Consider the following 23,698-nt stretch of genomic DNA (forward strand, 5'->3'; position numbering starts at 1 on the left):
AAGAGACCCCAGTGTGGCCTACAACCTAAGAATTTCTCGCACATGGACACGTAGGCAGCAAGGTACACGATGGTGTTGGGGGAAAAGTGGTGGAGTTGTGCTCCAAAGAAGTTCAAGAAGCCTCGGAAAAAAGGATGGGGAGGCAAGGAAAATCGGCGGTCAACATGGGTGGCGAGGAGAACGCACTCACCCTCCTGCGGATGCGGTTCGGTCTCGCCCTCCGGGAGCCGCGCCGATTCGTGGGGAATCAGTCCCCCTTCAACCAGATCATCGATGTCGTCCTGACGAATCGTCGATCGAATCCAGTCGCCCTGGATCCAACCGCGCAGCAGGCCGGACCTCGACGAAGATCCGCCCCGGGTGGACTTCTTCCCCTTCACCTTCGCCGTCGCCTTCTTCACGCGCTCCAAGGTCATCGTCTTCTCCTTTCCCATTGCAGCGGGCGGAGCTTGAGCAGAGCGGTGGCGCCGGGAGCAGAGGTAGATGTGGCGGAGAAAGCAGGGGAGAATGAAGAAGAATGGGAACGCACTGTGCAAAAAACCCCAATCCGGCACCTTATATGAGGTCGTTTCCGAGTGGCTAACATGTGGGTCCAGGCGATCCTATCAAATCCTGCAACAGTCGCGCGTGCAGTATGTGGTGAAAAAGGTGGCGCGGCGATCGAGGCAGCCCTGCCTAATCCAACCCGATTACTGCGGCCTCCTCCGCCCCGCGCGCTTCTCGAAATTCAAATCCTAGAATATCCACGAGTAGCAGAGCAACTTGTCAGATAGAAAAATTTTCCCATATCAGCACTCGAAGCATAGTAGTAAAAGTTCACTCGACAGAACCAAGAATGGATCAAGGCGACTGAAAAAGAAGTTGAAGTCATCATGATTGTTCACTGGGTCCCAATCAGGCGCTTCCAAAGCGTGAAAATTGAATCAGAGGTGTTCTCAACTCCTTCTCCACTCAAACCCTGAACCATTTGGGGGCTAATGATGAAGCTATGTACCTAGGGTAGGGTCATAGGCCTGACCTAGATAGCCTCCCCTAGGGCACCATCCCAAAACCAGAAGCATTCAAGGGATAACATCATCCACTCGACTACGAGACATTCCACTCGAAAGATCCAAAGTCACTCGACCACAACAATTATCACTCGACGGACAGAAGAACTAAAGTCACTCTGCACGACAACGGTCGGACGTTTACTTCATAGACTTAATAGGCATTTATGTCACTTAATTGCTAGCGTTACCAGTAACGACCCCCTCTTGATGTACCTTAAATCCCTTGTAACGTGGGCTGGCTGGGGTCCTGGCGCACTCTATATAAGCCACCCCCTTCCACTGGCACAAGGGTTCGCACCTTTGTAAACACACACATACATAATCCAGTTGGCTGCCTTCGGGCACCGAGACGTAGGGCTATTACTTCCTCCGCAAAGGGCCTGAACTCGTAAAACTCATGTCTACAACTTCGCCATAGCTAGGATCTTGCCCCCTCATTCCTACCCCCCCCCCCCATTCTACTGCCAGTCTTAGATCCACGACAATGACTTCCCCAGAATTTTAACAAATATAATTTTTGTTTAAGAACCAACAATGCATAATAAATAGCAACTTGATAAAAGTAGTAAATCTAGAGTAAGTGGCAAACTTACAATTGTTTCAAAAATTGCCAAGAAGGCCTAATTCAAACTGCGGCCATTGTTCAATTTTGCTGAAACATTTTGTGTAGTGCACCTAAATAGTATAACGTCCCCTATGTGACATTTTAGTAGCACTGCACAAAACATTCTTACAAAAAAGTGTTATATGCATTACACTTAAAAGTCACAACAGCAACAATGTTTGTCAATAAGCATGTTTGCACAAAAGATATAACATGTTTATTTGCTATAGTTGATAGCCAAACACATAGTAATAAAAGTGATAGTACAAAGTGTACTATTAATGTGAAGACAAAAAACAAGTACAATAATAAGTAGGTATTACTTGTCTCACATATCATCCAAGCAATATCATATGCTAGTTTGTTTAAGCTATGTATGAAATCATGTGGACAAAATTACTAAAACATATATTTTTAGCTTTCTATCATTGGTGAAATGAATAAAACCTTCATATTCATGCCTTTCATCATCGGTGATATGAATAAAACATTCGTAGCCAGGCCTTTAAGGTTCTAGATCTAGTTTTATGTGCACAAATAACATGCTAACTTGCAGAGTAAACTAACATACAAATTAATAGCACTATAATAATGACCCCACAAGATGCATAGCACACTTTTCATTTGAACACTAGTCAAAAGGATTAGAGCTCACCATTGTGGTCAGGTCGCATTCGCGGTCAAATAATGATGAAGCACATGACGAGTCTATGACCCCCTCCACACACACACACACACACATGCGCGGGAGACCCGACGTCCGACTACGAGACGAGATGCAACTTCCTATTAGACGGACGATGGTGTTGGACGATGATCGATCCGCGTCTTGCAATGCATGATGCCGACCGTGGCGCAGGACTCTCTCCGACCAACGCAACCGGGAGAGAGTGGAAGTAGAAGAGGAGAGAATATATGTGGCCAGGAATGGTGATGGCCAGGAGAGAGTGGTGCCGAGAACAGTGAAGAGAGTGTCGTACCGGGGTGGGCAATTAGGGTTTCCATTATGGAGGGGCAGTGAAGGTTGATTATAACACGCCGCGAAGAATGCAATACTGAACAGCAGTAAAAGCGAAGAGTCTGATTTGAATAGACTACACAAACGAGTCATATATAGCGGCTGATGTCGATCAATGATTACCTTTGGTCTTTTTTATCATCGTGGCAAGCTATTACCAATCGGCCAATTTTAGACATGTCCGTGATAACCATTTTGCCGAGCCCAAAAGTCGATATCACCGGCGCCATAGTAGAGGCCGATCATTGTTAATGCACATCACTAATGCATGGTCAATGGCCGGTCGGGGGGGGGGGGAGGGGATATCTGGTACTCCCACAGTTAGGGTGCTCCCGGTGCTCCAAACTTGGTAGCACATTTTAAAATGTTCAAAAATTTCTGAAAAAATCCAACACATTGGCACAACATCAATGTATGTTGTCACAAAAATTCAAATCAGAATTTGAAACATTGCCCGAGATACAAAAATGATAAAATGGACATCAATGTGATAATGGGCCTAATCTAAAGCCCAACTTATGTTGTGTACTATTTACTGTCGAACTTGTCGTTTATGTTTCTCAAGCTATGTTTTGAATTTCAATTTCAATTTTTTTGACAACATACTTTGATGTTGTATCAATGTGCTGAATTTTTTTTCAGAATTTATCAAACATTTAAAAATGTGCTACTTGGTTTTGAAGCACCGGGAGCACCCTAGGGATGAGAGTATCAGATATTTCCCCGCCGGTCGGGGTTGTAGTATGTCGATCTAAAGTAGTATAGGGGTCCTAGGCTTGGGCCGCCCTACTCCTGTTCTCCGTAGATGCACAAGGGGGGCATGGTACCGTCATAACACAAGCTAATTCTGTCTTTTTTGCGGGAGATAACACGATTTAATTCATTAGCAAAGACTAGCTACCAAAATGTTACTAAAACTTTCTACAAAGAGGAATATTTCCTATATATCAATCTTTCAACAACCTAGTTTTTAAGTCATTCCTTCTATGTTTATCAAAAAAAATGGCAAAAGAAATCTCTATACTCCTTTACTCGAGTGCCACCAGTAGCTCCGGTGACAGACATGTACCACATCAAAAGTTTCTATTTTCTTTGGCGCTTCGATAGGAGAAGAACCAATTATACTACTCATTATGGGATCCAAAATCTACAGCCAAACAAATTCATCAGCACAAGCTCTAAGATAACGTATTAACATGAGAGGTACTATGTTAGGAGGATGATGGTATTCCCAAGCCATTAGGGTTTAAGTCCTAAATTTATCGGTGCTCACATTTTTCTCGATGTATTGTAGACCTTCCGGCGACGTGCGTTCAGTGGGAGGAGACGCTCCCGACGACTACGAAAGCGTTTGTGGTGACTTTGTCAATCTTAAGATTATGTGCCGCCTTAGTTTTTTGGGTTCTCGTAGGGATAGAGTGTGCATGCGTGAAGTGTATGTGTATGTATGAGCGTCTGCGTCTTGTATTGCGTTTGAACAAAAAGTTAAAAGTAGTTATTAGCAACATGACATGTATACGAACCGTTGTTATATTATGGGATGGATGGAATAGTTATTAATAACAAGACATGTATACGATCAGTGGGGCCCGTGAAGAAAAGCAAACTCCTTGCAAACTTGTCGATGTGCGAAGATTGCTGACCAACGAAAGTGATCACTTCTGTTTGATTCCTGTGGGGCAGTGGTAGTGAACTACCGCTGATAACTACAAAAAATTAAATCCCCAATACATTCATAATGGTGTTTCCTATCAAGTAGTAAGAATTGAAAGCATTTCTGAGCTTAGGTACAAAAAAAACAGGTCCCACCGAGACTTGAACTCGGGTTACTGGATTCAGAGTCCAATGTCCTAACCACTAGACCATGGGACCTTTGATGAATTCTTTTCACAGGAAAACTCTATTATATGCGATATAGTCCCCACAGAATTCCACCCGCTTCAATATCCAAGGGAGTATTCAATTCTGTACGCAAGCTCATCTGATCTCAGTGAACAATAAATAAACAACAAGAAAATTTTAAAATAACTGAATTTTTTGACATGGAAGATGCTCAAATCGTGATGTCTGGGTAAATTTTCATCGTGTTCAGACAATCTGAGAAGCTCTTGGCAAAAAAAAAACCTGATCCAAACAGTGCATAAACAGTAAACTATCTCACAAACCTTGATTTTGCTTTTCGAGAGCTACTTAGATATCCAAACACGATCAAATTTGGCATGGACATCACACACTCAAACATCTTCCATGCCAAAAAGACATTTTTATTTTTATTTTTTTCTATTGTTTTCTTTTTTGCGGGGGTAAAAGGATTGTATTACTCAAGACCACACGAATTCATCCCTACACAGACTAGGGACATTAGCAGGTCCAGAGCGGAGCCAGACCACAGTACGCTTCTCCGTTCGACCGAAGTTTGCTAACACATAACTAACATTATTTTGCTCTCTAGAGATGTGAGTAACACAACACTCCCTTGTACCCATAAGACTCTTTACTTCTGAGACCACCATTGCATGCTGGGAACGATCCGGTCCTTTTGCCTTGATCATCTGCACGGCCTGCATACTGTCACACTCCAGGATAATCGGCAACTCCGTCCACTGCAAAGCTAGGCCGAGTCCCTCCGTGCACCCGGCCAACTCAGCGTGCAATGGGTCCGGGCATGGCCGAAGTGAACGGCATGCAGAGAAAATGATGGTGCCGCCGTGCCCGCGCAAGATCATGCCGGCATCGGCGCTTCCATCCTCGTGTGACAATGACCCATCCACGTTGAGCTTCGCCCAACCTTCCGGAGGTGGGCTCCACTTGCGCCGAGACTTCCAGCTAACGTCCACATGCGATATTGGCTGCTCCGCTCCCTCTAGTTGGATGACCATCTTTCCTTTGTCCCAGTCTCCGGCCCGGTATTGTTGGATCCCCAACAGTGAGGTGACGTAGCTTTGAAGGAACCGTCGGGACACCTCCATGGGCGGCAGTGTCTTGTCATGTTGGATCTCGTTACGCACGTGCCAGCACCTCCACATAAGCATGAGGACTCTCAGGCGGTCACCCTCGTCACACTCCGCGATGAGATTCAGGAACCACTTCGGTCCTGTATTGCGGATTGATTTAACATCAGGTATCCGCCCAACTTGCACCATGGATTGCCACAGATCAACAGCTCTTGGGCACCTACAAAACACATGAAACGTGTTCTCGCGCTCGAGACCACAGAGAGGGCACACGTCAGTAAGCTCCATCTGGCGTGCAAATTTATTTGCCCAAGTTGCGAGAGCATTCGTAGCCACACGCCAACCAAAAACACGCACCTTTGGAGGAGCAGGGCACCTCCATAAAAATGCCCAGACGGCACGTCGCCCGTCCGGTGCCCTGCTCGCCGCGACTGAAGAGGGACGCAACTTGTCCTCGAGTGCCAGCCGGTACGCACTACGTACGGTGAAGATACCGGTACGTTCAGCCCCCCATGCAATAAAGTCATCGCCTAGCCGTGGAGAGGCCTTTATCTTCATGATATGATGGACGTCAACAGGCAAAAAGTACTGCTGCAGTAAGTCTGACCGCCATGCACCCGTTTCATCAAGTAATTCGCTGACCCTTCGCAGTCTACATCTACCTTGTTGCGATATTGGAGGGCGACCAGTGGGGTGAGGGATCCAAGGGTCCCTCCAAATGCAAACCGATCTGCCATTACCAATACGCCAAATCAGGCCTTGTTTCAAAAGCTCCAACCCATGGACGATGGACTGCCAAGTTTGTGATGCATTTGTGGAGAAAACCGTGTCCTCTAGCCGTCCATTGGGATAGTAACGTGCTTTCAAGACTCTTGCGCAAAGGCTCTCAGGGTTGACCAGCAATCTCCAAGCTTGCCTTGCCAACAAGGCTTGGTTGAACATCCTAAAATCCTTGAAACCCATCCCACCAGCAGCTTTTGGCCACAGCAAGTGATCCCATGCCTTCCAGTGTGTCTTCCTCTTCCCTCTGTATGCGCCCCACCAGTAGCTCCGGATCATGCGTGCAAGGTCATCGCATGTGCTTCTTGGGAACTTGAAAATGCTCATAAGGAACGTCGGAAGGGCTTGTGCTACGGCCTTGATAAGGACCTCTCTTCCTGCCTGAGACATGAGCTCCCCCCATTGGATAATTCTCTTGGTAAGCTGGTGCTGAACGCTCTTCAATTTCCCTTTAGATAACCGCCATTTGGAGTAGGAAAACCAAGGTACTTCCCTTCAAAGCTCGCATTGACAACCTCCAAAGTGTGCATCACCTCCTGTTTGTTCACCTCCGAACAGATGAGCTCGAGAGCCATTTTGTTGCATCCATATCCAAGTTTCTACTTTGTAGCCAAATCCTAATGGCAATCTAACATAAGCACCTGCTTTCTCGGGTTCACCAAGAATGAGGTTTACTAGGTCCAAGCCGAATTTGCACAATAGTACCCCACTTATAATATTTCATTGTAAACATTCTTTGTTGAAAGTGCATCTTCATTATACCTTAGTTTTTATTTTTGGTTTTGATGATTTATGACAATACCATATGAGGGGATCAAAGACATCAATGAGTTCTTCTAGGGAGTAGGAATAATTTTCTTAATAAACCACAAAGGGATCACTATGGGCGACCCATTCGTCGCTCGATGTTTCCTATTATTTCTTTATCGGTTTTCTAGTGATTTTTTTCGGTTTTACACGTTTTAGTTGGTTTGTTAGTTTCCCAGAAAAGCTGAAATACTTATTTATTTTAAAAGCTAACGTTTTGTGAATATTTTCCTAAAAACAGTGAGCATCTGTTTTAAATGTGAATATATTTTTAAAGTTTTTCTGAGCAGTTTTGGAAATTGTAAAAAAATATGTAAAAATGACTTTTTTACTTTTTAGATATTTTATTTTGTTAAAAAAATTGGGATTTTTTATAGGAATAATTTTAAAATTTTGGGAACAATTTTTTAAAAGAGAAGTGATAAAAAGGAACGAGAAATAAATAAGGGAAGAAATAAAACCGATAGAGAAAACAACAAAAAAAGAAACTAAAAATACATCATAAACCTTCGAAAACCGGAAAAAAAACATACCATGGACCTTCCGAAACTGGTAACCAAGTTATCCCCTAACCCATGCGTTTTGTAGGGGGAACACACTCACTTTATTGCTCGAATAAAAGGTTTACAGGAATTACATTAGGGTCACGCGGGTTCAAAAACCACACATGGTGACCTTGAGGTAGAGAAATAGTGTATTTTGTTAAGTTATGAGCTTCAACATTAGAACGACGTCCTTCATGAACAAATGAGCAGGAAACAAAATATAAAGCTCGATGGTTGATCTCTTGGAGGATTGTTGTGTTCATTCCTGAAGATCCCTTCACTAACCACGTTTTTGCAATTTGTTACATTGCGTGAGCACGCACGCACGCGACTTTGCTATGAGCTAAAATGGACCAGGCTTATATACCACATTGAGCCAAAAAAAAATTGAATTTTTTTATTTCATAGATTTTTTATTCAAATTAGAAACATTAAAATAATACGAATTTTAAAAATGTATGAGGAATTTTAATTAATAGCCATGTACTTTAATATTAACAAAAATAAAAAGAAATTCCACTAAATTCTGGAAATGGTTATAAATTTTAAAGTATATTTGTAAATTTCAAAAAGAATCAAATTTTATGAAAATGTTTATAAAATTTGAAGAAAACTAATCATACTTTTGAAAATATAACGGAGAAAGGAAAAGCAAACACAATAAAAGAAAGAACGTACAAAATAAAAGGGAAAGGTATAAATAAACAAAAGGAAAATACAAAATAGAAAAAATGCGGTCCAACATGCATTGAGTTGATCCAATAGGTGTCGGGTGCGCTTTTGCTAACTATCCAATCTGCCTTTCTCATAAGGTTAGCAGCTAGGCCCTCGACTGGTCGGTTATGGGAAGCTTCTATTGCCCGGTTCGACCGATCTTAGAAGTTTGTGTGCGGGCTCGCAGGGAGAGAGGGGGTGCCCGCGTGTCGGCATGCGGGTACCCCCTCTTCCCCCGTGAGCCCATTTGGGTCGGCCAATGAGCGGCAGTGCGGCACCCCATATTTTCTTGTTTTGTTTCCTTGGTTTTTTCTTTCCATTTTTGTTTGTTCTTCTTTAAATAATTTGGGATTTCAAAATTTTCCAAAATTCAAAAATGCGAATTTTTAAAAACTTAGTGGAGCCAAAAAATGTTCCTGAATTGGAGTAATGTTCAAGAATTTGAAAAATGCTCGTGATGTCAAAAAATGTTCGTGAATTTGGATATTAATGAACAAATTTTGAATTTGGTGAACAATTTTTCAACTTGATGAACAAATACTCAATTCAAAGAATATTTTATTAAATCTGATGAAAGTTTTAAAAAATGGATGAACATTTTTTGAATTTTATGAATATTTTCAAAATTTATGCGAACAAATTTTGAATATGATAAAAAAATTCAATTAGATGAACATTTTTGTTTTTTTGAACTTGGTGAACAAATTCCCAATTCAAGAAAACTTTTTCGAAATCGGATGAACTTTGATGAATCCTTTCTTAAGTTATGGTGAACAATTTTTGAATACGATGAACAATTTTTCAATTTCATGAACGTTTTTTAATTAGGTGAACATATTTTTAATTCTGTGAAAAAATATGCTCACAGTTTTTTTAAAAAAATGTTGAGGAGAACGAGAAAAAAGAAAAAAGAAACAATAAAAAAGGAAATGACGAAGAAAATTAAAAGGAAAAAGAAAAGAAACTAAAACAAAATGAAAAAGCAAAAACAAAACTAAAAAAGGAAAAAACTGGAAAATAAAAACAGATCTGGGAAGGTTTTAGATCCTTCCCAAAATCGTGCGTGCTCTACCTAGGCCGGCCCACTTATATGCAGCGGGGCGTGGGGGGCAGCGGTTTCTTCGTGGCGAACTACCGTGGAATAGGAATTGTGCACTCGCTGCCCCCAATGTGTCGCACAGATGTTATCGAAATCACTAAAGTGGCGCATTGCATGTGAGTCCCTTGTCACAACCTCGGAGTTTTTCCTTTTTCGTAGATCCGTTTATTTAAAATATTCTATCTCTTATACCATGCGTCTAAATCGTGAACCATTTTCACCTTTGGATCTCTCACGTCGAGACCTTCGAAACTAGTCCGATGTCAATTGGTTTCGATGATTTTTTTCGCGAAAAGGCCCAAAATAAAAAAGCAAGCCGGAAGCATGAATTTTACCCACTGTTTTTTTCATTCCCGAGACATAATTGTGCCTCTTATGGAAACAAATCGGTGCCACTCGAGGAAAAAAACATGTTTTTCCCTTTCCGTGAGGCACATATATGCCTCTTGCGGATGTAAAACTGTGCTTTCACAAGGGGTAAATCTGTACCTCTCAGGGAAGAAAAGAAACGCGTTTTCCCTTTCCGAGATGCACAGTTGTGTTTTCCGCGAAAGCAAATCCATGCCTCTTGCAGAAGAAGAAAAACATAATGTTTTCTCTTTGTGAGAGGTGTGCCTCTCGCAGAAGAAAGAATATATTTTTTACTTCCTGAGAGGCACACCTGTGCAGTTGTGGTCACATGAAGAGGCAACAACAAGACCATCTCTCCCCCGTTGATAACCCTAGGCCCTCGGAGAGATGGTGCAAACTGAACGTCCATGGTGCCTTCTTGGAAGCGGACATGACATGAGTTGTTGGTATGATTCTTCGTAACTCCAAGGGAGAGGCGATCTTTGGATCTCGCCATTACTTACATCATGTGTGAGCGTGATGGAGGCAGAAGTCGCTGCTTGTCGCGAAGGGGTCTCACTTACACTTGAGTGGAGCACACTACCTTTCATCTTGGAGACGAACTGCACCACTGATGTGAGCATGCTTACGGGCATAGAAGTTGATAGATCACCAATTGCGGCAATTCTGAAGGAAGCAAAACATCTGCTGAGCTTGGGACGGCAGTCAGAAATAACACATGTTAGGAGAGGCTTGCACTGTGTTAGCCATGCACTTGCGCAACTAAGGAAGGAGCCTTGGACAGCGGTATGGGTGCGCCATGCCTCAAAGAAAATCTTAACCTTATGTAAGCTAGATTGTAATGCTTCTCGTTGATGAATGAAGTTTTACTTTCACAATAAAAAAGCACAATTGTGCCTCTCGTGAAAACAATTTTGTGCCTTTTTGAGAAGTAAATCTGTGCCTATCGTGAAGAGAGAGAAAAAATTGCATTTCTACCAAAAAATATTGTAATTGTTTAGGTCCAAAACTTGCGGGAAACCGGGCGAAACCCGAAGAAATGGGAAAAGTATCTAAAACCTAAAAACACGTGCAGAAAAATAAAATAAAAAATTCCGAGGAAGCGCTCAGGACGCGACGACATGCGCTCTCGCCCCCCCCCCCCCCAAATGGCTCTTGAGGAGCTCCCGCAAGGCATACCATTTAATTACTTGCTCTCAATTCCTCTACAACATTGTTATTAATAAAGTACGACGAGATTTCTCAAAAACAAACTTCGACGAGGGTCGACCCAGTCGGTAGTTGCCGCGTGTTTTTTTTCCTTTTGTTTTCTTTACCGGTTTTTAATTATTTTTCCTTGGTTTTCTTCTATTTTTTTACTTGTTTTTCTGAATTTACCTAGGTTTTCTTTGTAACTTTCTTTGATTTTTTATTTTAAAAATTGCACATGTCTACTTTTTTCATACACATTGTACATCATGAAGAATATTTTTATATTTATTTACAAAATAAATGATTAATATTTTTTCAAATATTTTTTTATGTCTACTACTTCTCATACATATTATGCATTTTTAATACATCTACCACATTTTTACACGTATTTCATATTTTTCAAATACATCACTAATATTTTTTTGAAATAAAATTTTCAAATACATGTAAAATATTTTGTAAAAACATGTTGAGTTCTTCTTTGGAACGACATTTTTTTGAAACGATGCTAACATCTTTTACGTTCTTTAATCATATTTTTATAGAAAAATACAAATTTGTTTTTGCAATGCACAAACATTATTAAAGGTGTAGTGAACATTTTTGAGTACAAATATTTTTTGTAATAGTTGAGCAAACATTCTTTTTACACGGCATGAACATTTTTTTAGTGTGTGTGATAGTACTTCAAAAAATTACTAAACTGTTTTTTTTGTATTTTTCAAGGTATAAGTAAATAAAAATAGATAAAGAAATAACGTGTGTGTCATCAGCATGAGGAAAATGTATGGTTAATGAGTCAGACTACTATTGGCTCCCTGCGGGCGAGCTGAGCTATTGTGCCGCATAAAGCGAGACATAGCTGCACCCCTGTCCGGCTATCCGCCCGACCCACGCGCATAATAATACTGTCCATTTACCATGTGGATGGTTGGCTTTTTTAAGTAGATGTTGAGCGTTACTCCTTCCATTTCAAATTACCTGTCGCACGTATAAATGTATCTAAATGTATTTTAGTTTTAAATACATCCATTTCAGGGACGAGTAATTTAGGACGGAGAAAGTAGCTTCCAGGTTCACGGCATGACCGCGAAATCACTAATTGAGGATTACCCATTTCAAAGATCACTCTCCCGTTCTCATATTGCGGCAGGTGGCGTGCTGCATGCGCGTCACTTGTCGCAACCAGAGAGTTTTTTTTCCTAAATCCATTATTCAAAATGTTTTATCTCTTAAACCATGCGCTCAAATCTTGAACTGTTTTTATCATTGAATTTTTCACGTCGAGATCTTCAACACTACATCTCATGTTGATAGGTTTTGACAAACTTCTTTCACGAAAAAATGTACGAAAAAACTGAGGCGGGAGCACTTATTTTTTTTCCTTTGCGGAAACTGTTTCCGAAAGGCACGGCCATGCCTCTCGCGAAAGTAAATTCGTGCCTTTCACAAAAGCAAAATCATGCCTCTCACAAAAATCGTGTTTTTTTTCATTTCTAAGAGACATGGTCGTGCCTCCCGCGAAAGTAAAACCGTGCCTCTCACAGAAGAAAAATAAAAGAGAAAGCGTGTTTTTTTTGTTTCCGAGAGGCACGGCCATGCCTCTCACGAAAATAAAACCATACCTCTCGCGAAAGAAAGAAAAAAACATGTTTTTTTTTCATTTCCGATAAACAAGGCCTCTTGCGGAAGAAAAACAATGCCTCTTACGAGAAAAATCACATTTTTGACGTGAATTTTTTTTCCATCGTAAAGTTAAGGAACACCCATGAAAAACCAAGAAGTCAAAAAAATCCAAAAAAAACAAGTAAAAAGGCGAAAATACATGGGGAAAAAAGCAAAATCCGAAGAAAACACCTAGAGCCAGACACATGGTGGCGGCTGGGACGCTGTCAGCCCACCTTATGTGATTGTTGGGAAGGCTTCCGTGCTCAACTAGTTGCTCTTGGTCCACCCCTCAAAAAAAAAAAAGTTGCTCTTGGTCCACGTTGGTTGGAGTAGATTTGTGTGTGGGTGTGTGTGTTTGGTTGGAGTAGAGTATACTCGCGTCGAGCGCACAGCACATCTACCAGGCCGTCCAGCCCATGTCCGTGTATCATCAGAAACTGCAGATAAGGCCAACTCCTCAAATTGTCCGGCCCCATTCATTTGAGGTAAAACGGACAAACGAGACGTCCCAACGCGCGACCCCATTCTAAAAACGTCCCTTTCTGGTCCGCCTTGCCCCATCCTGGGCGCAAACTTGGTCTGCCTTTGGATCGAAAACGGACACAAGCGGACAATTTCACGTCGTCCTCGTCCGGGGCGTGTCCTCTGCATGTGACCCCTTGGCCCGCCTGTCATCCTCTCTATTTTTTATCTCCCATGGCCCACCATACCCACCCACCATCCTCTCTCTCCACCTTTTCTCCTCTCTCTTTTGCTCCTCTCCGCCGGTGCACGCAACCTCCGCCTACTACATGCACCGCCGCGGCACGCAGTAGCTCGGCGCAACCGGCGGCGTGGCGAGCACGGTCGAGCAAGCGTGGCGTGTGGGAGCGCGGCACGGCGAGCTGGCGAGGCCATGGGCAGGAGAGCAGGCAAGGCCACGGGCAGGCGAGCGTGGATAGGGCGAGGAGAGCAGACGGGCGCACGGGGCGGGGCGGGGGGCACGGCGCGCCGGACGATGATGGGCGAGCGGCGTGCGGGCCTGGGCGCGACGAGCTGGCCGGACGGGGCGGCGCGCGGGGCGGGGTCCGGGCACGGCGAGCTGGCCGGGCGGGGGCGGCGCGCGGTGCGAGGCGGGGCGCGCAGCGCGCGGGCGTGAGCGCGGCGAGCTGGCCGGGCGGGACGGGGCGCGCGGCTTACGGGCCTGGGCGCGGCGAGCTGGCCGAGCGGGACGGCGTGCGGTGCTGGGCGGGGCTCGCGACGCGCGGGCCTGCGAGCGGCGAGCTGGCCGAACGGGGCGAGGCTGGGCGCGCGGCTCGCGGGCGTGAGCGGGGCGGCGGGTGCGTGCGGCAAATGCCCAGGCGGCGGCGAGGCGGCGAGCGCCGAGGAGTTGGCCGCGACGCGGGCGAGGGCACGACGGTGGGTGGCGAGGCGGGCGCGCGGAGCGTGGAGCGGGCGAGCCTGGCAGCGGCGGCGGCACCAACAGCTGCGCCGGCGGAGCAAGAGCGCGGGCGTGACATGGCGGCCGAGGCGAACGTTTTGGGGTTGGTCAGCGCATTGGGCGCCTCCAAATAAACCCGGACATGCATGTCCGTTTTATGACCTATTGCCGCCCCAAACAGACAGAATCCGAACAAAGCGGACGTCCGTTTAAGGTCGTGCGGTGGAGTTGCCCTAAACATCCGCGGCCCAGCCGTCCCGGCCTTTCGCACCCGCTCTCAAACGAACCCGCCGTCCGGCGTCGCGCCGTCGTGGCCCCCAAAATTACTTGTGCTGGAAGCGTCGGCGCCGCGACGCGGCAGAAAGGGCAGCTCGCGACGCCGACCACGGAGGCCCAGCCCGGGGCGTCCTTTCTCCCCTCCTCCCCTTGCTTCTTCCTCTCCCCGGTCAAACCTCAAAAGCCGGCACCCTCGCCGACAGATGCAGAGCGCACGGACGCGTGCCAGGCGTGCGCGGGGCCACGCCGCACCGCGCTCTCGCCGGCCAAGGGGCTCGGGCGCCGAGCCGGTCCGCGGCATCGCATGCCTTCTCTGACAAAAGGGCCGGGAAGATGGCCACACCGCCCTCCCTCCCATTCGGAAACCAGGCGTGCGGCGCCCAACCCCGCTCGTTGTCACAGCAGCAGTACTACTGCTAGTCGCGTCCCTTTTTCTTTCTTTTTGCGGGGACGCCAGATTGGCATTCAGCTCAGCTACAGTGCGTCCAGATCTGGAAGCAATTTAAAAGAAAACCTACTAGTGGTACTGCCACGGAATCCTCCAGCTCCAACCGCTCCCGATCTTGGGCAAACAACACCAGCGGTGCATCCTCGTGCTTTTTAGGTGGACGCAGGGCGTTTCCATGCTGTCGGAAAAGCGAGCACGTCGAGCGGCGGCTAAATTTCGTGTTTTGACCCTTTTTTAAAACCTTCAAGATTTAATCTTAATTTAAAAAAAATCGAGATCTACTACCGTCAGGGACCATGGCGCTAGAGTACCTCCTAAATATTAAACACAGTGCATGCTCATGCCTACCGCCAAACACCTTGATGGTAGGGTTGTGCAGGCTACCGCCAGACCGGCTGGCGGTAGCGAAGTTTCCTACCACCAAAGTCTCTGACGGTAGGCTGTTTAGACCCTATCACCATGGATTCTGGCGGTAGCAAAAGGGTCGGATCTCAAAGATAATTCAAACTAGGTTCAAATCTTGAATAGGTTTCAAAAAAAGGTCAAAACACGAAAATTTGCCTCGAGCGGCCTCAACAAAGATCGCCCGCAGCTGCAAGGAACCCAACCCAACGGAGCACGGCGAAATAATGGAGATCCTGGCAATGATGGGGCCATGTCCACCATTGGCACGGGAGGCAGCTCACCCAACTCTCCATGCGCCCCATGTGTGTCCTCCTCTTCTACGTCTGCCCGCACCCAGCACCGGCAGCACGCCATTTCAACGCCGCCCCGTTAGGTGGCGCCGCTGAGCTCAATGCACACACACATGCATGCAACCGAACCAACCCCACAGCCGACCGTGGTTTGTTCTACAGCAACACAGGCAAACAATTTCAGACGACTCAGGGAACCACTTCCCATACGCTGAATCGCCGAGCAGTTGAACCAACCCAAATTCCATTACAACATCATATATCATGTCCATCACCCATGGTGCCAAAAAGGAGCGGCGGCGTCCGCCGGTCAGCAATCTAACCCTTGCATCACCCCAGACCAACGCCACCGGAGCCAACAGTTCAACGACCACCATACACACGTTACATTACAAAAGCTAACTACCACTGCGCCAACACAGCCAGCCATAGACAAGTCTTGCCCAAGAAAACTTACCTACAAGCGACGAATTATTGCCCATCCAAGATGAACCCAAAAAATCGTTAGCCGTGGCGTCGCGGTTGGAGCAGCAGCAGCGAGAGCGAGAGCGCGCGCCCGAGGCATCGGCAGCAAACAAAATGTATAGCTGTTGGGAAGGAAAGGCCTAGGAGCAGCATGCATGGCTACCTTTACAAAGCTGTTGCTATTGTGTATTGTATGGAATGGAGGAGACTGGGGGGAGGTCTGCTGTATCATCATCTGGTATACTAAAATTTCACGGGGGAGGATATCTACACAGCATCTCACGAGCTCGACAGGGTCGCGGCGGGCAGCGCCGGCGTCGAGGCCTTCTTCGTCGCGTTGTTGGGGGCCTCGCCCCAGTGCCACAGCATGCTCTCCCAGAAGCAGAACTTCTCGAAGCAAATCTTGAGCCTCTTGTCGGTGATGTTCCGCTTCCAGTGCCCGTCCGTGAAGTTGGCCTTCTCCGCCTGCCTCCGCTCCCACTCCAGCCCCGCCTTCAGCCTCGACCTCAGGAGGCAGTAGCTCTGCAGCTTCTTGGGCATCTTGTCATGCACCTTCCACCACCGCGTGTGCGCGATGTCGCTGGCAAACTCCCGCAGTATCGGAACGTTCCAGTTGCAGTCGTAGTCCCGGAAGCATAGCCATGGCTTGCGGCCCAGGTAGTGGAGGACGTAGAGGATCGGCGGGTTGGCGCCGAACAGCTGGGTCTTCTTCGCCTTCACCTCCTCTTCGTCGCCCTCCCAGAAATGCTTCAGGAAGTTCATGTGCTTTGGAATCCGATGCCACCATGTGAATATCTCGTTCAAGTATCCCTGATCGCCACCATTGTAAGATGTGATCTCGTTGATGTGATTCATTAACAGCTGGAATGTGCAGTTTGAAGGCTCGATAACCATGACACCAGAGTTGAAGAGTGTTGCATTGTTGCCAGTTGCACTGATTTCCGGCATTGTAAACAGGAAATCAATGTTCCTCAGGATGAGCAGATCAGCATCTATGAATATGATCTTGTCATAATCCGTCAGCTGCCACAACCGGAATTTGCTGTAGTTCCACTCATTGTAAGCATCACGCTCAGCCTTTGGGTTCCGTATCCTCTCGATTATTCTCACCTTCCAACCCGCAGATTCAAGGCCCTTCCGGTGATGGTCACTTATGGTGTCATCAACAAGAATAACAAAGTCCCTTGTTGATCCTGCTTGACGAATGCTTTGAGCTGCTGCAATTGCGCCACAGACATACTCGCTTGCTGAATGCAGTATGGTAGCATATGCTTCTCTGCGTCGGTCTACCGAGTAAAGTCTTGCTGTAAGAGAGAGGATTGGTGTCACTCATCAAAAAATCCCAAGTAATACAGGGACAACACTAAAAAGGCATAAAAGCAAATTTTCAATCATGACAATATTCGAACCAAAGGTGGTGATGTTCCCTATATGATAAAGCAGAGAGACTGCTATATATTTCAACTGCCACAGATGGATAGCTCTTCCAGGCATTGTGGATATTCAAATTAGCAAATCAACAGATGAGTAGATGACAAACATTTGCAAAAGGTAATGAGGAATAATTAGCATATTTCTATGCAGAGACATTGAAAACAGCAGAGATAGTAATCAACTTACATTTTGCTTTGAGTGGAACAGCAAGCTCACAAGATCCAATCGGAAGTCTAAGCTTCTCCTTTAATGCCTTCGAGTCAGGCTTGTATAGCCAAGCATTGCCTTCATGTTTCTTAAGATTCTTGCAAGAGAAGAGATTCGGAAGAGGGAAGCACTCCGTCACAAACATCACATGTACCCCCCGGTTGCCTCTTGCGGCAGTCACGGCCAATTTTGCTGCTGACAACTGCAGATGCAACCGCGCAACATCTCTGGACCACCCGCCAACTCGGGTACAGGGAAGCTTCACAGCAATAACATCAAAGTGTGTCCCTCTTGGGAAATTAGGCTCTGGAAGCGATGGACAAGATGGTATCTCTGTTTCTTCCTCCTCATCAATCCATTCAGGGTACAGTGTCTGCCAGGTGATGCTTTCATTAGCATGCTCCAACCTTATGATCGAAAACTCACTTTCTGGGAGCAATTGTGTCCAAGACCCGAACTCAGTGCTGTTAAAATTCAAGAGTCCGACCTTGAGCTTCTGCTCACCACCATTCAGACTTTCGATAGTTTTATACACATCATCCCACTGAACGGGCATAGTAGATACATATCGCGGATCAGGGATAGTCTTATCCCATATCCATCCAACATTAACAAACCTGCAAAGCACATGAACACGATGAGCTTCAGGGCAATATGCAGCTTACCATATACAGATACCAACCTAGCCTAGTGTAAAGTAATGTTCTACGTGTAGTACTAGCTGTTACAACAAGATACTCTTCATACATATATACTTACCGAGAATTGGACTGCAACTGATGCTCGTACACAGACGGAGTGTATAGAAGTGTCAGAAATGCAGCAGACATGATAGCGAAGAGCAAAAGTTGCAAGGATCGGAACTTGCAGCCGGAGCTTTTCTCTAGAACAAATACATCAAACTTTTCAACCTCTTTGAAACTTTTACTTTTCTGGGTCCTTCTTTTAGCTGTGTCATCACTGCAACAGAGGAGATAGTCAAGAGACAGCAAGTCAGTAACGGAACAGCGAAGTACTAATTCTGGCCAAGATAAAGTCGGAACTCAGAAGCTATCTCTACAATAAAAAGTCTTACTATATTGGTATAAACATTTTTTTGGTACTGATACCACGAGAGCAGTAGAGTTCTGCTCCTAGCTTTCATTTTGTTATGCAGGAAGATGAATTTTTCCGTTTTACTTTTGTCAATATCACACTTGGTAGATGCTAGACACTCAATAGGCACTGGGAGCTTTGGCTAGGCAGATGAAACCAAAAACTCTGCCTAAGATTTATAGAGGATATATAGGAGAATTTCTGAAGAAGTGTTATTTCCCAATATAACAGATTATATTAAAATATTTGTTAGTCCAAAATCAAAACTCTGAAATAGGCACTTCTGAAGAAGCAGGTATGATTTCCCAATATAACAGATTATATTAAAATATTTGTTAGTCCAAAATCAAAACTCTGAAATAGGCACTTCTGAAGAAGCAGGTATGATTTCCCAAAGTAACCAGCTTATATTAATATATTTTTTATCTGAAGTACAAGGAAGTGATCCAACTTGGTTCCGAAGGTCCCTATCAGAACAACCACTTGTACCAAAATAACAACAAAATAAGCCTACAAGCAAGCCACGCCCTGGTGCTTTCCTTTCCTCACCCCATTGCTTTGCTTACAACCACAAAGATAGCTTTCATGGTGCTTTCCTAGGTGATGGTGTTTGGTTTTTCTTGGAGGCTGCACTATATATGCTTATGCTCAGAAGGTTCAGAAGACCAGCCCCCATGAGCGGCTAACATGCATTGCAACACTAAAACTAAAGTACCCCCGCACCACTTTTAACAGGAGAAACTGCAGCATCCAATATTGGGAAGTGATCACACACTAAAGTGATTTGGCTATCGAGGAGAAAAAAGGCTAAGGGGAACAAAAGCCCGCACGTTTCTCCGCACCAAGGATTAAAAAAGATTTAGCAAATGAAAACCAGCGCACTCATCTATTCCTCCGGGCCTCTGCTTTATTAGCCGCATCTTTTAGAAAAGGAGAGCACCACTAATCACAGAGATTCCCGGTACCTAACCTAACCCCTCCATGTTTCTTGGTCTCAAATCGACAGCACGCTCCGATTAGCAGTTTTAATACCGGCAAACACGCGAAGAAAAGCCGCACGAAGATGAGCAATCCCAGGTGTAGAGATATAGAAACTTTGCAGTAGCGTCAATGCCGTTAACATCACAAAGACTGATGACAGGAGACCAAGGTTGCCGGATTCACTCCGTTCGCCGCGCACCGAAGAGTCAAACACAACCCCAAAAACCTGGCATTTTCTAGAGGAAATGATCCCCAATTGTCACCCTCAGGCCACCGGCATGAAGAGAGTGTACCGGAGCTGACCAACTCAACGTGCCCACTGCGGAGTGCACATGGAGCCAATGCGTCAGTAGGAGAGATTTAATAGGTTTCGGTGACAAGGAGCGGTCTCCGGGGCCAAATCCGCAGTGAGGAACACATGAGCACCGACAACTGGCCCCACCATAATAACAGAAAGTCTGGAGCTGGGTTACCGAAACCATTAGCATCTCCTAAATATGGGATCAAAACCACCGCCAGAAATGCAGGGCAGATCCCTGGCCGGTAATAAGAACAAAATCAGGTTAAAAAGAGGGCGCAAGAACCAACAGATTCATGGCAGTTCCGGCATCTTAGCAACGGAAAAGAGGGCGCATTCTCGCTGCATCTCTAACGGGAAGTGGTACTGGTGGTAGCATATGTGGGTGGATGGATGGATGCCATAAAGGCGCTGCAACCACCAACGGCACCACCTACAAGATCAGGGAAGTTATGGAGGAGGAAGGCACCATGGACGGACGGACGGACGGACGGCAGCGGAGAGGAAAGAACGGCATCTTGTGCAGGGTACCATGGCGGTACGGGATTACTACGCCGTGGTAATCGCCACAGAAACGGCTTGGTTAGCACATGGCGGCACATGGCAGGGCGCATCTGCAGGCCAGATTAGCACGCAAGCGGCATCTCCTCGAGTATCACCAGCTAAAAAAGGTACGGGCGTACAGAAAAGTGGGTATTTTTCTCTTCGGATCGAGCCGAGGGGTGGGTTCTGCTCTGGGGAGGGAGATCTTACGCTGCTCCGGCCGGCCGGTACCGCGCCTCCAGGGAGCCCATGGGGGCTCGCTTTCACTCTGTCTGGATGAAGCCTCCTCTGGTCTGAGCTGAGCTTTGCAGCCTGCCTGCCTGCCTCTCCGGCCTCAGGCCGACCGCGCAGTCGCTGCCCCGGTTGCGCCGCTTCTCATCTGAAAACAGAACACGGGAGGATTCGTGTGAGCTTGAAGTTCAGCAAGCCAAATAATGCTACGCAGAAAGGGGATAAGCAGATGAACAGACGAGCATGTGGGGATGAACAGTAGCGCAGGGGAGAAAATAAGAACAGAAAAAGATGAAAATATCGGAGAGCAATGCGAAATAAAGCGGCAAGCCAAATCTGACAGCCCCAACCAACCCAGAGCGCCATGGCTCAAAGCATCTGAGAAAGAAAAGAAAAAGAAAAAAAGCAAGGAGAAAAGGGCAAATCTGCTCGGGGGGGGGGGGGGGGGGGGGGGGAGCGAGCAAGAACCAGCGACCAAATCGGGCAAATGAGGCGACCCAGCGGAAGAGCCAAGAACAGATCAGGCGGCGCCGGGCCGAAAGAGAAAACGCATCCGGCCAAAAGGCCGAGCAAGCCAAGAACAGCACAAGCATGGGGGAAGAAGGGCACGCCGGCGCGACGACCTACCCGTAGCGCAGCTGCGGAGGAGGCGGCGGCGGCAATGGGGGCAAGAACAGCAGGAACAAGAGGACGGACGGACGCAGTCGGTGGTGGTGGCTGTGCGCTTGTGTGGCTCCGGCTGCCCCTCCCTCTGCAAAAGCTCTCAGAGGGGGGAAGCAGGAGGAGAGAGTTTTATAGAGAGGGAGAGAGGGGGGGAGCCGTGCAGGCAGGAAGCTTAGCGCACAAAAGGGGGGAAGCAGGAGCGGGTTAAGCAAAGCGGACTGGAAACGGGCAGTGGGTTCACCCCGGGGAAAAAATGTAATCTTTGCCGGCCGGCTGGCCGCTCCTCGGGTCCCCGGCGTGCACGGCAAGGCCCAAATCTCGCAGGGGGAGGGGAGGGGAGGGACCAGGGGCGATTTGGGGAGGGGAGGGGCGGTCGCCGTCGGTGAGAATTGTTACCCTAAAAAGAGGGAGATAATGATGGGGTCCGGGGGAAACCAGGAAGGAAGGGGTTAGATTGGGCTGGACCGCTGGAGGATACCCGGATCACAACCAAGTTGGCGGTTATGAGCTGCCAGAAATAACACCAGGTTTCGTTTTATCTGGGTAGAAATCACATATTTGACCTGAGGCAGAAATCAATTCACAAACCGACCTGCTTTCAATAAAATTTTACTCTGCTGACCCTTCGGTGTGACGCCCGACAGCTGGGCGTCGCACCCTACTGTGCAGCGCCCATCACTTAGGCGTTGCACTTGCTGCCAGCGTGGCAGCCCTGGTCCAGCTGCGGCCCCACACGCACCTGTGCAGCGCCTAAGTCTTAGGCGCCACACGTGTAATGTACAGCGCCTAGCTCGTGGGCGCTGCACAGTCTGTGTTCCACTTGGGCTGGCCCCACCCTCTCTCCCCTCCCACCCCCACCCCACACACCCCCACCCCACCCAAACCCTAAGGCTTGCGGCCCTCCTCTCTTCCCCTCTCCCCCCTCTCAAATCCTTCTCAAATCTTGCAAATCCGGAGTATTTGACCGTGGATTTCGAAGCCAACCCCTCCCTTAAGGTAATCTCCTCCGATCCCCTCGTTTTCATCCATAGGAATTGTCACATTTGCTCAAATCTTGCTAGTTTGGGGGAAAACCCTAGTTTTGACTTGGATTTGCAAATTTGTGTTGAATGATGTTATGTTTCTTTGCTAACTTGGGTTGGTTAAGCTTCCATAGTATGCTAGGGTTAGGGTTATGTGTGTTTGATGTTGGTGTTAGGGTTATGCTATGGTTATGGTTGTTTTATATGTTAGGGCATATGTGTGCAAATATTTTTCTTAAGTATTTACTTGATATATGTGTGTTTTTGATTATTGTAGGGATGGGGAGAACATGTGTTTATGTTCATCATGTGGATAGAGAGGCCTTTTTGAAAGGCAATGTTGAGACGGACCCGAATGAGCTTGACATGGTGTTTGAGAGTAGTCCTAGCTATGCGGAGCTTTTGGAACAAGTGAGGAAAGATTTGAATTGGACGGACCCAAGTGACATTGTTGAGTTCGAGGGAAGGCATAATGTTGGTTTTGGAATGCACATCCGTTGGAAGACAATGCGTGTGAACTCCGAGCAACGTTGGGTTGCATACAAGGAGACGGTTGCCGAATCTCTAGACAAGGCTCTTGAGTTATTTGTCTCCAAGAAGGTTGAGTCTACTTTGAATTTAGACTTGAACCGGAACCCCTCCCCGTTGGTTGCTAGCACTCCCCCACCCATGAACCAAGATCAAATGAGTGAACCTCAATTCACGCAACAAGATTGGCCAACATTGAGCCCGACTCCAAACAACCAAAATAAAGGTTTTGAAGAGGAGAATGATGAGTACGAGGAGGATGACAACGAAGTTGACCTCCATGACAACAATGTGGGTGATCTCGACCAATATCATGTGCAAGAGACAATGGACCAATCCATCCCTTTTTCCCGTGCATATGCATCGGACTCGGATGACGATGGTCCCGATGAAGAAGTTGATGAGGAGGGGTTCACGCCGAAGGAGGCCGAAGCATTCAAGAAGGTATTCGGGCGGGATCACAAGACACCATTGTTCAAGGATCTTAGTCTCGCGGATGAAGCCGTTGTGGATGGTGGCAAATGCATATCTCTTGGAGCTAGGCCAAGTTCTCACCGTGATTTGGAAGACGGCAAGAACGGGATATATCCCGGTTGTGAGTTTCAA

General features: G+C 46.6%; 1 protein-coding gene and 1 non-coding gene across 2 annotated transcripts; both read right to left on the reverse strand.

Annotated features, from left to right (window-relative positions):
- Positions 1-4,474: 4,474 nt before the first annotated feature.
- TRNAQ-CUG (transfer RNA glutamine (anticodon CUG)) lies at positions 4,475-4,546 on the reverse strand. The gene has a single exon. It is a non-coding gene; the product is annotated as a tRNA-Gln (tRNA).
- An 11,306-nt stretch (positions 4,547-15,852) lies between these two features.
- On the reverse strand, positions 15,853-21,775 carry LOC123062962 (UDP-glucuronate:xylan alpha-glucuronosyltransferase 1). The gene is made up of 5 exons (XM_044486673.1): positions 21,507-21,775; positions 20,859-21,027; positions 18,491-18,691; positions 17,711-18,348; positions 15,853-17,394 (listed from the first exon to the last, which is right to left on the reverse strand). The coding sequence occupies exons 2-5, from the start codon at positions 20,897-20,899 to the stop codon at positions 16,370-16,372; spliced, it is 1,905 nt and encodes a 634-aa protein (XP_044342608.1). The 5' UTR covers positions 20,900-21,027; positions 21,507-21,775; the 3' UTR covers positions 15,853-16,369.
- Positions 21,776-23,698: the final 1,923 nt, after the last annotated feature.

Source organism: Triticum aestivum, chromosome 3A, assembly GCF_018294505.1.
Source record: "Triticum aestivum cultivar Chinese Spring chromosome 3A, IWGSC CS RefSeq v2.1, whole genome shotgun sequence".
Classification (NCBI taxonomy): Eukaryota; Viridiplantae; Streptophyta; class Magnoliopsida; order Poales; family Poaceae; genus Triticum; species Triticum aestivum.